Source organism: Crocodylus porosus, unplaced genomic scaffold, assembly GCF_001723895.1.
Source record: "Crocodylus porosus isolate Cpor-Errol unplaced genomic scaffold, CroPor_comp1, whole genome shotgun sequence".
NCBI classification, from domain to species: domain Eukaryota; kingdom Metazoa; phylum Chordata; order Crocodylia; family Crocodylidae; genus Crocodylus; species Crocodylus porosus.
Window position 1 is genome coordinate 99301113 of NW_017728931.1, and position 15266 is coordinate 99316378.

Sequence of the window (15266 nt, forward strand, 5' to 3'; positions counted from 1 at the left end):
GGGCAGTGGGTTGGGACTGGCCATGGATGTTTACAAATGGGTCCTGGTACAGAAAAGGTTGAGAACCACTAGACCAGGTGACCTCTTACAGTGCCTTTGAGCCCTACTTCTCTCTGTTTCTGTGACTCTTGGTTCCCCTCTGAAACACTTCTCTTAGCTGTTGTCTATTCAGACTGTAAGCTCCTGGAAGCAGAGACTGTCTCTTGCTTTGTGTTTATGCAGTGCCTTCCACCCCTAGCTTGCCTGGGAGTTCTAGATGGGACTGAGATAGAAGTAATAACAGTTACTTAGTTCAGCAAGGGCTTGGCAGAAATACTATGCCAGCTTGGCAAGAGGATCATGATTCCTTCCCTCCCATCTCAAATTTTCTCATCTGCTTGATACCCCTGTCATACCCTCCTCCTTTTCCATGACAGCAAAGCTGAAAAAAATAACTGCTATTAACATGAAAACTCGCACTGCCACATTTGACTGTGCTGCATGGTCATGGCTTTGTGCAACAGAATGCAGTGTACCCACAGGCACCTCCCAGCAAGGGAAACCCCACTGAGTTTAGGAGGCCTGAGCCTGGCTTTGTGCCAGATTGACAGATAGACACAGTAGCTGTAGAAGCTCACAATTCATTCAGCTCATGATTTAAGTTACATTTGTGGCAACAGTGAAGTGAAACTTGAGAAACAAAAGGCCGCTGGTTGGATGGAACTGAAGAAAAAATGAAATAGAAAAAAGGAAGGCTTGAGATTCCAGCTGGCCTTCAAGGTAGGTAAAATGAATAAGATGATCAACTAGTACTAGGACTGTACCTACAAAGCAAGATTTTTCTTTGCATGTCATTTTTAGGTATGCCTTTAGTAACTGTGAAATGGCAGAGGATACAGATTAGGTAAAACAGGGCTGTCCAGCTGGCTGTATCCGGCCCACGAAGGGTTAAAGTGCAACCTGCAGGTTCCCTTCAGGCTGCCACTCCTGCTGTTGTCCCTGCTGCTGAGTCTCTAGGGCAGGGCAGTGCAACATGGGAAGAGGGGGGCAGTAATCTGGCTGCCCACAGCTTGGAGGGCACAGGCTTGAGCAGTGGGGGTGTGGAGGGAGAGGAGGAGAGCTCCCCCTTATAATGGCAGCAGTGGGTGGGCTCGCACTACAGTGATAGCGGCAGCACCAGGGAGTTTGTATTGCTCGTGTGGCAAGGGGGCTTCGCATTTGGCCCCTCTAGTATGCAGCCTGCATGGTGCGCAGCCCAGGGTCTGCTATTAATGCAGCACGCAGTCCCCAGCTGCTCTGAAGTTGGACAGCCTGCAGTTGGAATAATATTTCATGAACCCCCTAACTCAGTGTGCAGTGGTGAAAGATGGCTAGAAACAGTGAAATAAATGGTTGGATGGTATGTTTTTATTTTTAACTACATTCTGCTGTTTGCAAATATAAGTTTTCAAAAGTGCCATGGTAATTCAGGTTCAAGCAGCTGCATCACAAGCTATTTGCAACTTTGGGCAGTTGAAGTTTAAGCATTTTGTGTGTAAAATATACAGAATATTTGAAGATGGTGTAGTCTACCATACTGAGTTTCAGTTCGTGAACACTGTTCTAGGTTTCTGTGCCACAGAAGGGCCTTTTCTCTAGATTCTGTTGGCTGGAAGTCTGTACATTCATTTTACTAAATCAGACCTCTGAAGGTCTGATGCAGAATCAAATTGTACTTATCTAATTAGTTCCCATTAACTTTACCAGAATCTGCAAGTTTATGATGTTTAACCCTAGGCATTCAATGTAAAATATGGGTATTAGTCTCTTGCTTTAATCTCATTATTTGCCCTGCCAAAAATATTAGCAATATAATGGGGTTCTACATTCTGATTGTCCTGGGATGATGTGAAAGAACACTGACCTTTGTGGCTGTGTCTGTAGCCTTGGCCCATCCATTGCTGAGAACCAAGGCCAGAGAAATCCATTCTTCCTGCAGGATCTCCAGCTCAAAGTTAGTGTAACTTGAGCATGTGTTAACTTACATGTGGTTCTCACTGTCCACAAATGTTCTTGGAAATCTGGTTTTGAATACAACTGAGCTGCTCAGGATGTGGCTTTCGGGGATCCGGAGCTGCTTTCAAGTGGAAGCATATACATGAAAATGATCACAGAAGATTTTACCACACCTTCAACTCTCCTGTGAAATGTGAACTTTTGTTTCTACCCAGAACTTTTACGATCTTTTCTCCTATGCCTGAAGAAAGGTGTTTGTGCCCAAAAGCTTGCAATTAAAGATTTTTTTCCCAAAAAAACTAGTTGGTCTAATAAAAGATATCATCTCTACCCTGAGTCCTGAATGCTTTTTATAAAGCACATGCATGCATGCTGTAACAACTATAGTACCATAGAAAAAATTAATGCAGACTTCATATGGTGTTCCTGCTGCACCTAGAGCTCCCCCTGATTTTGATGGCAATAATTAGCTGACACCAGTAATTAAAAGAATTCTAAAGAAATGAGCAGCGTTTCATGCAACATTTGATCATAAGGAACAGAAAGAAAAAGAAGAAAAAAACAATAGTATGCATTTCAACTTCATTTTTTCCTACCTCTCTCATCCTGCCTGCATTAAATTGGTCTCCATAGTTGCACCATCTGGTGACAAGCAGACACTGTGCCAGTGCCAGCCAACAGTTTAGTGACCTGAACACAAACTTGTTAGAACAAGGTTTGCTCTTGAATTGTTTTTCTGCTCTTGGTATTTCTCTCCCTATCACAGACTAAATTTTGGGAAACGTTTCAGGCCAGCTATTCATGGTTCCGTGCAAGTATCTGAGTAAACTTTCAAAAGTGCCCTTAAACTGAAGCTGTTGAAGTAGCTGGTTGCATGGCAGTGACACAGCAAAACATTGCTGGCATTCCAGTGAATACATGCAAAATTCTGAACTTTTTTGTTGAATTTGCTGACTTGAATGTATGCAGCAGCATTGACTTTAAGCCATGTGTCTGACAGCCTCCAACTCTGACTAGTCTTGTCTAAACAAATTCTTGTTGTTTGTGCACTGAGATCCTACGCAAAAGCTGAGGATTCACAACTCCTTTTGCAGAGCCTCCCATGCTATTGTAGCATCCAGAGAGCAGCTCTGAAAATGGCTAACTCCTGTATGTCAAAGTGAATGTCCCAGGACATAGACAACTTTGAGCTTCTGCCTTCATTTAGGGTGGCAGGGGGATTTCCATCCACCACTTGCTAAGGTGCACAGCCTGTGATTTAGCTGTAAGGAATTGGGCATGTATAAAACATGTCTATCCCCTTGCTCTTCACAATTCCATTAACACAGTTTATAGCTGTGGCACTCAATCTTGAATCTGCACCGACAAAATCAGATTAGAGAGAGCCATAAAATCATTGTGGCACGGAGTCCTGACTTTATGTTGTGATGCTGCCCTACTATAAAAGGTGTCTCCTCTCATCTCTACTACTCGGTTCTTGGCTGCAGAGGTGGAAGCAGATTGGATGGTTTTCCTTGCTATTCTTCTGAATGCTGCCAAGGTGCTTGTAGGGACCATAGTTTTGGTTCTACTTTGTTGGTTCACTTATTATGTTATACATCAAGGGACACTCTCATAAATATAGTAATGTTCATTTTGAGTATTTTCATGAGTGCCCCAAGAGATGGATATTGCAATCAAAAAAATTGCATACATAGAATGGTTTAGAAATGGCATTCATGCAGGGTGTTGGGTGCCTGGCTGTAAATGGCCCACACGACCTTATGATTGTATAACTCTTGACTTCTGGACTGACTTTTAGACTTGCAGTGGGCTATGAAGAAGGTTGCTTCTGTTACCTTAGCACCAATTTTATTCACTGACTCCATAATGCTAACCCCCCTCCCCCCCAATAGCAACAGTTCATGCCCTAAGGGTTGATGATTTAAGATTTAAATAATCCTAAAATATACTTCCTTCTATAGAGTGGATTTGATAGTAGTCTGTGGGCATTACTACAGTAAGTAGTAATGATAAAGAAATGGAATAATCCAACTACAGAATGGTTCAGATATTTGAAAGCTTGATTATTGAAAGCTTGATTATTCATGCTGAAAGTTTTGTGAGAGGAGCAGTTTACAAGGACAGATCTGAATGAAGAGATGGCAGGCTGTATGTTTAGAACAGTTGTATTTATCACTGAAGTCAATGGAAATTGAATGTTCTCTGCTCTCTCTGAGCAGCACTGAGCTCCTGACGTAGTGAGATCCATTAGGAATTAGCATACAGCAAGATTTATAAACAAAGATACTGGGGAAGTAACTTTGAAGGAGACTTAGAGACCATAGAGAAAGAGATGAAAGAAGGATGAAACGGAGTTCAGCAGCTGTATGGATTCTTGTCTACTCAACCTTGCTCTAAGATTAGTTTATACTAAAATTAAATATTAACATTAAAGATTAGCAAATTATGGCACAGCATCTGGATTCCTTCCCTTCTCTGAGAGCTGAAGTAAGAAGGAGAATTACTGTCACCCAGAGAGTAAGAACTGTCATCAGGGCACCCAGAAAATATTGTGGTATGCCTTAAAGTCCCGAGTGAAAGAAGAGGGATGTAATTGGAGTATGTTATGAGCACATGTGTGTAACTACTGTTCTAGTACAGCATAGGCCATAGAGGCCAGACACCCTCTGCTAACTTCAGCCTAGTGATAGAGTGGGCAGCAGTATCCAATAGACTGTCTTTTCAGAGGCTACATAATTTAATAGAACTTGGCCTATAATACACCAGCTTTACTTGAAAGAGGCTACATAATTTAATAGAACTTGGCCTATAATACACCAGCTTTACTTGAATTTGTAGGCACTTATTCAAGTGAGCTGCAAGGACAGGAGAATGCAGGGCATGCAAGGTCATATATATTCTTGGAACAATGCTGGGTTATTGCAGAAAATGCCACAACATATTTGAGTACCATGCAGCCTGTCACAACCTACAAAGCCTTTTCAGAAAAAACTCCCACTGGCTTCACAAGAGTCTTCTCTGAGTAAAATCCACAGAATCAATATGGTTTTCTGTGGGGTAGGTTTGTCAGTAATATTTCTGTACTGCTTGAGCCTTACTGAATCTGTTATGATTCTTTAATGTCACTTGCAATTAAGTCTTTCACTACATTAAAACCCTACGGGCTTGATCCAGCACTTGAAACTAGGACTGTTGGCTCTCAGTGAGGGGAAGCCTGTCCTTGGGGGAACTGCAGTGGCTGTACACCCTCCAGCTTTGATTTAGCAGGCCCTGCAGTGTCCCACAAAATAGGTGGATCTAGTCAAAGAGAGAACCGATGGAATACATATGAGATGCTCCAGTGCACCTCTGTAGAGCCCCAGCCATAAATGTAAAACTGCTTTTCTCTGGTAAAACCCTATGTAAGGACAGCTATAGGACCATAATCTCAGTTCTTAGGCAATTAAATTTATCTAACAACTGGTCTACAGAATATAATATATAGGGTGTCTGTTTGTAAGTACTCATTAATTTTATTTTTCAGGCTTTATTTTAGGCAGGGGTTTTTTTGGTTATATGTAGATATCCCAGAGTTGGGGGTTTTGAAATCTTTTGTTTGTTGGAAGATATTTTTTTCTTCCAGCACTCTTCCCAAAATTCTTGTCTAAATAAGATTTGCCTAAATTTTTATAATATTACATTTTTATCTATTATATTTTTATTATATTAAAAGAGTTGGAGTACCATTTGAACTTTGCATCATTGTTCTTGAATCCTTGGCTTAACATGTAATGCATCTTCCTGGCACTAAAGCTACCCTGCTTTTACAGCACACATTTAGGATGAAAAGCAGCTATAATATTTAATTAAAAAGTAACTTGAAAGTATGTTTAACATTAACTAGCAATTTTGTTCTGACATATCACATATTGTAGCTCTGCGGTACTTGCACAGTAGCATTTTCTTGTATTTGCTGCCTTCTGCAATGAAATCCTGATAATCATAGACCTGTTATTCTGAGAATTTTGCCTGTCAGGGTTTTGATGGTATGTTGCTTTTTTTTTTTTTAATTGCTTCTCCAGTTTTTCAAAATCTTCCATATCAATTAAGTGTCCAAAGAAATGCAAGCATTTGCAGACACTTACCTCAAGTAAATTTGTGCTGGTTATGACGGAGGGAGCAGCATAAACAAACTGTGCCGGGAAAGGAATGGAGTCAACACAAAATAAGCAAATGTTTCTGGGTTTTGTTAGTGTTTATTAGAGAGAGACTGATTTTTTTAAATGTGTGTTTCTATCAGTATTTTCCAGTTAAAACCTAAAATCAGTCACCGCAATATATGCTCTAGAGCAGGGGTAGGCAAACTGCGGCACAAGTGCCAGCGTGTGGCGCATGAAGGTATTTTGCTTGGCATGCACACCTTGGGGCAGATGGTGGGGAAGGAGCCAGAGCTGTGCTGCCACACCAAGGATCAAGCCCCTTGCAGCCAGTCTGACCTTGGCATGCCAACATCTTTACAAGTCAAGGTTACCAGTGTTTTTGATACCCCGCCCAAAAACATTGCCAATCTCTGCTCAAGAGTTTATATATTTAGTACGCTGTGATACTAGACAGTCAGGGTATTCACCCACTGCAGTGAAGCATGCAGTCTTGCATTATATGCATATTGCAGCATTCTCAGTTGTTTAGGATGTGCACCATACATGCTGTTGTAGCAGAGATTCAATAATGCCTCAGAAACCAAGCAAAGAAACACTGCAAAACTCACTTTGACATGGTTATGTTTGAATCTGGGGACATCCCTTTTTAAGTTTTTAAATGTGATCGTTTCTGTTCCATCTTTGTGTGTAGGCTGGGACTGCCTGAAATTATGTAGTATTTACATAGCTGTATCATTAGACTTGGTAGAAACCGTTTTGTTTCTTTCTTACTGCTTCTCCTCTTGGAATCTGTAAGAGTTTGGCAATTAAAAGGGAGCAGAACTGAATCCTTATGTTTTAAAAGCTAATGCAGTTGGAATAGAGTTTGACATCCCTGTCAAGAGGACTACAGCTACTTGACATAATTTAGCAAATCAGTAAGATTTCCATTAGGTATAATACAGAATTTTACAAACTGCGACTTTATTAATTTTTACATTTGGTGTTTTTGGTTCTTTTTTTTATTTACATTAACATTATAAAGAATACCTGCTTTATTGAGATGAAACTTGCCCATAAGGACCACAGTGCATGGCATAAAATGCTTCCCAACATAGCTAAGCTTTCAGTTTTCTGTGGTTTTAAACTATCTTTAAAAACCCTTTGATAAATTTGGATTGTATACAATTGTTTAATCTTCCATTTTCTTCTTTCTAGGATTGTGATACCTTTTGTAAAGACCTGTCTCATGGTCTTACCTTCAGTGCAGACTGTATGGAAGAGCATGACAGATGTTCTTATTGCACCATTATGCCAGAGCATGGGCCGTTGTTTTGCTGCAGTCAATATACGCCTGGACCAAGAATAAACATCAGGAACACAATACTGCTGTAATCTTAAATGGTATTATACCTCTTTGCTAGTGTAACATAAAAGCACTTACTGTTCATTCCAAAACTTTTAGGATTAAAATGGCTGGTTTTAAAATGGGGACACAGTATTTTTCTGAAAATTATTTACTTTTCAAGGGATCAATTTAAGATAAACTAGATAATTTTCTTACCTGTTTTAACAACAAAAAATATGTGGGCTATGTTGGCAACACTTTATTTTAATGGTACATTGATTGTCAGATTTCAGGAGAATTCTTGCAGAAGTATATGTAAACTCCCTAATAATAGCACATTAAACTTCTCTGACTTTATTCATACTGCAAATACTAGTTGCTGTATTTTCTTGCATATGCCCTGCCCTGGAATATAACCTATATCCTGTTTCTGAAAAACTGTCATGAAAGAAAAAACCTTACCTTTAAATATCTGCATAGCAGCTGCGAAGGAGCCATGCTTGTTCTTGAGCCTGCTGCCAGCCCCACCACCAAATGGGGACTGAATCAACCCAGTGCACGGGCCTGACCCTGCACGCCAGGCCCAGAGGCAGTATGCTTCTGTACTGGATAGAGGTAGCGTGCAAATCCATTTCACTTAGTTGAGGTGCTCGCCACAGGTCCAGAAATCTGGTGACAGGGGAGCCATGGAAATTAACGCTACCACTGCTTCCTCACTGCCAAATTTCTGAACCCCTGAAGAACCTTATACCTCGCATATATGTTCACCCCAATTTCTACCAGCTGGTTTGGAAGGGGAGCAAGGTGCAGATTATATGCAAGAAAATATGGTAATTTAGTAGCAATGTGACACAACCCCCCCATCTAGGGTTTCACAATGACTTCAGTGGCATGAGACTACCATGGTTGTCACTCACACTGTTCAGAATTGTGTACGGAGAGAGGAATGCACAGTACTCATCAGCAGGAACTGGGCATGCAGCACTGTGAGGAAAAGGAACTCTATTCTATTGAAGCGCATGGGAATTATTAATTTACCTTCTTGTTGTTGTTCAGTCTCTCACGAGATTCTCCCAAAGGTTTACCCCTTAAAATAAGGTGTTAGTTTAATAGGCTGGGACAATCAACTAATCTATATATTTGTATTTAATGAGACTTTACTGTTGCTGTATATTTTGTACTTATGTAAATGTCACTTTATTGATTTTTCCTTGATGCATAATTTCTATAATACTTGTATTCTTGCAAAATTATATGGAAGACATAGGACAGTACAGAAAATGAAACTAGAAAGTTCACTGATGAGGTTGTATAGATCTTTGAAACTACTGCTGTGCAATTCAAGTATACCAAGAATATATTTTTTCATATTTGAGTGTAAAGTGGGGCACATACATGTTTTCCACCAAGGGAGGTATGCAGAAGTGTTGGAAGTAAGTATTTATGAGAATTGTTCATTTTCTGTTAAAAACGGGCTATGGTAAATGCAGCCCTGCCTTATCTTTTGTATTATCAGCAACATTGTGATATTTAAAGCAATTTTTTTTATCCCAGGATTTTGATTAAATAGAAGCTCTTACATATGTCAAGGGGTGTGGTTGATCTGTTTGTCCAATTCTGTCCACTTGTTTAATTCACTTTTTTAGCTGGTTTATAACTTTAAAGCCTAACTATAAAGGAACATTTCCCCTATGCATCTAATACAGCTCTGTAAACCAGAATGACATGTATACAAAGGTACATGAACATTATTTTGACCTTGTGATGGGTACATGCTGCTGATTTATATAAATATAGATTATCTGGTTACAACTGTTAAGTGTCTATAATATGGTGTATTATGTTCTTCACTGAAGCAGTGTCACAGATTTCTTATCACGCATGAGGTATGTAATACAATCTAGCCTTTTCAATTTTGTTGGCCACCTTTACTGAGTCTTGCTGTTACGGTTATTCATGTGGCATATTTTAAAAAAGAATAAAAATAAAATGTTTAAAGTGAACATAGATTCAGAATACATATACAACTTTTTACTAATAAACTAGAAAAAAGAGAATGATGTAAACGAACACAACTCCGGTGGACTTCAGTAGAGTTTTGTGCATTTACAGAATCAGAGCATCTGTCTCTGCATGTTAACTTTAGAACCACTTTTAAAACTTAACACATTAGTGGATCAAACAAAATAGATACTCTAAATCAGACTTCTCACTGAGTTACTTTGGCTACATGACACATTTTGTTGTTTTTTTTAAAAGGGTATATACTTTATAACCTATGAAATGTAAATTTATTTGCAGAAGAGCTACAGAATGAAGTCATTCCTAATATAAACCTGTGAAAAAAGTACTAAATGAACTTAACATTGTATATTCTTTATAGGTCAAAAACCCACTTATTTCATGTCTAGTAATTAGAGCTGGGCTCAAACTAAAGTTCTCAAATTGCACGCTTTAGAATCTGCATCTTGAGACACGGTTGGTCTTGATTAAACTTTGTCAGGAATTGTTTTCTTATAAAAATTACAATGCAAGTCCTTTGTTCAAAATGTCTTGGCTTTAAAAAAAAATAAAACAAATATTACTGCATATATAACAAATAAAACAAAAATGTTAATTCTTTTTAAGAACCCAGACATTTTTGCACAGATATTTTTTTATAAAGCTGTCTTATGTGTGGCAAAAGCCAAAATGTCAAAAAACATTTTGATTAGCTCTGTTTTCTATCCCTAAAATGCAATGAGTCAAAAGGCCTTCAAAGAAGGCACCAAGCTTCAAGAAAGCTCAGATCTGGATCCAAACTTTGTAACTAAGGCAACTCCCAGGTGATAAGCATTTCACTCTGTCACACTACCAAATACATCCGTTCTGAATAATAGTTTAACCTCAGTATGGCTCTAAACTACTGAAAAAATGTACCTGATATGATTTTTTTTTAATTTAAAATGTAGCCTGTATTTACATTATTCAGCAGTAACTTATTCTTCCATATTATTGTAAATAAATCACAAAATACAAGCACTTTCCAATTAGAAACGTCTCACTATGGAAACTCTATGTTATCAGTTGTTGGTTTCTTTTATCTGGCCAGTCTCTTTCTCTGGAACAGGTATACTTTGTTCTAAAATGTTGCCTCCATTGGCTTAAGAATAGTATTACATTTTTGTGATATAAAATATTTATATTTGCTAAATGTTTTAAGTTATATATTCTCAAAAGAACAGAAAGACTGGCAGTTTTTATCTACATCTTACATAGATCACATATGGTGTTATAATTTTCATTGGCTTTTCATAGATGTTAGAGCTGGAAGGTCATCGAGTCCAGCCCCCTACCCAGGGGCAGGAAGTCAGCTAGGATCAAAGGATCCCAGCAAGATAAGCATCCAAATGTTTGTTGAATGAGTCCAGAGTAGATGCCTGCTCCACTTCTGGAGGGAGTCTATTCCAGGCATTGGGGGCTTGGACAGTAAAGAAGTTTTTCCTTATGTCCAGCCTAAAACTGTCATGGAAAAGTTTATGACCACTGGTCCTTGTTATCCCTTGGGGCACTCTGGTGAACAGACGTTCCCCCAGATCCTGATGCACACCCCTTGTAGGCAGCCACCAGGTCACCCCTGATCCTGCACTTTTTCAGGCTGCTTTTGTTAGACAACATGGAAGTAAAAATGGAACTATGTTTCTACCTTGAGATCTGTCTGTATGAGAAGTCATGCTTATTGTGGCAGTGCTTCAGTGGTGTCAGTCTTAAAGTTATATGCATGGAAGTCTGCATAGAGCTTAAGTTATGGAAAAAATAATTCTTGCTGTATGAGTATCAATTCAGCAATTTTTACAACTCTGAACTTAAAATTTGAAAAGCTGTGAGGAGGATGAATAAAATAATGACTTTGAGGAAAAGAAAGAGTAAAAATGATGGCTTAGCTGAAAAAATAATACCCTTCTAAAATTTACATAAAAAGGCTTCAAGCATATTCCAGCTACAAATATCTTTTAACTCCCTCAAACCATCCACTGCCCCAGAATACGCACCTTCCACTACTTTCATACCCATCTCTTTAGGAGGAGTTACTATGTCTGCTGCTTTTCCTTTATGCCTTGTAGAAAAATCTGTTGTCAAATGCACAGATTGTTATTTGAAATAATTTGACTTCCATGGAGCTACTCAAGATTGGTAACTGTATTCAGAGAACAAGCTGAGTATTCAGGAGACCTCAGTTCAAGCCCTTGCTCTATCATAAACTTCCTTTCTTAGTCAAGTCTTGAAGGTGCCATTCCTCTGCTGTTTAAAATAGTCATAGTTGCAGTTTACAGATGGGAAATGAAACAAACAAGGGAGCGGTCAGAGCTTCAACCTTGTTGACTTCAAAAGATCTATGACAATTTATAACTGCTGAGAAGTTTCTGCAGTGTTTTTTCTGTGCCTTTTTCCATTAGTAAAATAAGAATAATAGTATTTCCCTCCATCATAGGACAATTATAGAGAAGCAAAATTGTGAGATACTCAGATGTTATGGTAACTAGAGACAGACAGACCTTTGGGTAGACACTTATCTTTATGAACTGTAGATGAGGGTTTATTGTGGAAAGTACTCTTAGTGCCATGATTTCCATTTAGAAGATACTTAACATAACAAGACTTGACTTTATTTTTTAATCTTTCCTTTAATGTCCAATCTTTCCTTTTAAATTGTCTACTCACAATACTTAACACTGTCTTTTTAATTTGACTTTTTCAGAAAATGTCTTGTTGGCATTTATAATGATCTTTATGCTTGACTCTTATCTTTCCCTACCCTGGCTCATTAGAATAATTGTGTGTTTGAAAAATATCCCAAAAGAAACTTTAACTTATGACTAAATAAGATCTGTCTCCCACCCACATAAGAACACTTAGGTGCATGCACTTTTCTTTCTTTTTTTTTTTTTTTTTTTTGGGAGACAGCTGAGAAGTTTGGACACCCCTGCAGCTTCGGGGCACTGGACCACACACTCACATCTAGCAGAAGCCAAAAAATGGTAGCACCATTATTTTTACTGGGTGTGATCTTTTTCCCACCTGCAGAGAGAAACTGTTGCTGTAAAGTTATATGAACTTTGTTGTCTTAAAAAAAATACATTGTTGGAAAAATGAACAGTTTTTGAGAAAAACAAATGTAGCAAGGTCAAACACTGGACACTTTCTACCAAGATCATGCATTAATAGGTTGAGCATATAAAAGTTAGAATTCACTCCAAATAGCCAAAGTGAATATACTCGACTTGAGATAAAAAAAGACATGGGGAGTATAGTGCAGTACACAACCTCAGTGTTGTAATTAAATCTCATCCTATAAGTTAATTCATATTTATTGATTTTGGACCCAGAAATGGCAAGGCTCCTTCTGGTCATTGGTTGAATAAAATGAACATGATTATGCTACAGATGTTTTAACACAAAGACATCTTCCCTCCAAAGATCCTTTTACTTAAATAGATCTCCAGAAGCAGCTATGAGGATTTATGTTACTATTACATTGTTTTTAGAGAAATACTGGTCATGTTCACCAATTATTTTATACCAGTGGCCCAAATCACACAGTTTGGCACTATAAAAACTCCCCCCTGAACTCAAAGCAGTGTTCATGTAGGACTGTATGCAAGGTAACTGATCCCAACACTGCAGTGCCAATTAGCCATCCTGCAGTCCTAAACACGTTCTGAAAGTTACTTCTAGTTCAAGAGGTGGCATGGTTACAGCTGTACAACCTGTGAGGATGCAGTTACCTTGCACAACATGTTTCTGGTGCATACACGCTCAAGGAGTAGTTACTTGGATACAAATAGGCAAGAAATACAGATTCACTCTAGACAACTTATCTTCTTCCCACTGAAATCAAGGGGAATATGGGGAACTTTTTCCATGCTCCAATGGCTGGCAATTGGAGGTGGACAAACTGAAAACAAGGTAATCAGTGATGGAACAAATGAAGTCATCACTGAATTACTTTCAATCAAGACTGAATGCCTTTCTAATACTTTACTTTCTTCAGAAGTGATAGGATTTGATGCAAAAAAATATTCTACTGTCTGTTATACAAATTAGACTACATGATACCCACAATCCGTTCTAGCCTTAAAGCCTGAAACAGGATGAATAAAACGTGGCATATATAGTGAACAAATCACAGTGCTTGATACCACATACCAATTTGAGCAGAGCATCAGAGATGATAAAAGCCAGGTAGAAGAGATATTGGGCGCTAAGGTACTTAAAGTATATGATTAGTTTGATTAAAACTCTAAACTATAAAGCTATCTTATGTGCCTTCTCTTGTTCATCAAATTTGTTAGTACTGTATATGTTTAGTTATTGGTAGCATAAATTACCCATATAGTCCATAGAAGAATGATTCCCAATGAACAGATACACTTGTGAAACTGTTACAACCCAGTCTCTTAAACTGCTGTTTAGAGAGTTTTGGGTAGCCCTGAGGAGGACTGAGGAGTCATTCTTGGTATCTGGTAATCTAGTCATGTGCCCCAAACCCTTCATATGAACATGCCTGCTTGATCTGCAAACATTTTCTTTAATTCTACATTTAGCCTTCAGACCTGAGTAGGTTCCTGTCATGTTTTACTATGTCTTTAGATTTTTTTTTCACACCACAATGGGCCATATAGAATCATAGCAGTTAGGGTTGGCAGGGACCTCAGGAGGTCATCTATTCCAACCCCCTGCTCACAGCAGGACCATCCCCAACTAGATCATCCCAGCCATATAATCGCAAAATAAATCATGCTGATTGCAGAGCTGTTGCTTAAGCATGTTGTGTCTATGAACACTACATTTAAGTTGCTTTGGTTGCTTGGCTCTTATGAACAAAGTGACATTGGTGGAGGTAGAGATTACTTTCACCCTTCTTATCTGTACAGAGATAGATACATCTCAGCAAAGTTGTTAGCATTTATGCAGTTTCCTCTAGTCACTCCTAGCTCCATGAGACAACATGATTCCTTTCAGCTTGTAAATCCCTTGATCTGGAACTCATCTTGCAGAGTTTATACATTCTGCCAACTTTGAATATTCTTTGAATTGCAGTGATGTTATAATCTTTCGTGACTTAGAGACTTCTAAGGAATGGGATTAAAGCTGTGCAGAATTAAAAAAATCTGAGACTGCTTAGCTTTGCAGTTAACAAATATATGCTTAACTTACTGCTAAATCACCCTTAAGGCATGCAATAATACTTGAATAACGCTATTTGTGAAACTGACAGATTTAAACATCCCTAACAGAAAAAAAAGCAGCTGTTCTTCAAGCTGGTCAAAAAATTTCAGCAAAGCTAAATTTCTAGTTTCAAGGGTTGTACATTTATACGAACATATTTCTTAATGAAGATCATGGATATTGGATGGGGAGGGGGCAGTATTTTCCTGGTACTATTACTAAGCTAATTAATATTTTCCTGGTTTAAGGTAATAACCAATAAAAGAAGTTCACATTTTAGAGCACAGCCAGTTTAAACTGTGAAAAATATCAGCCCTAAAATTCTTTGTTTCAAAAGCTTATTAGCAATTTTAAAAAATGAAGGGTGAGAAAAGAGTGAAAAAAAAAAGAACTGCCATTTGCTGGGTTACACTATAAGTCCATTGTGTCAAGTGGCAGAGTGCATGTTGAAAGAGGGAGTGAACTGGGTATGACCAGGGTTTTTTCCACTGTTTCATAGATTACATAGACATTAGGGCTGGAAGGGACCTCAGAAAATCATCAAATCCAGCCCCCTGCCCAAAGGGCAGGAAGTCAGCTGGGGTCATAGGATCCCAGCAAAATAAGCATCCAAT

General features: G+C 38.5%; 1 protein-coding gene across 1 annotated transcript in view; it reads left to right on the forward strand.

Annotated features, from left to right (window-relative positions):
• Positions 1–9446, forward strand: part of CAV2 (caveolin 2) — a 12702-nt gene extending 3256 nt beyond the window's left edge. Inside the window, exon 3 of the mRNA XM_019543411.1 lies at positions 7314–9446. Within this exon, the coding sequence (XP_019398956.1) occupies positions 7314–7464 (151 nt within the window). The 3' untranslated portion in view covers positions 7465–9446. The remainder of the gene's footprint in view (positions 1–7313) is intronic.
• The last annotated feature ends 5820 nt before the right edge of the window (positions 9447–15266 follow it).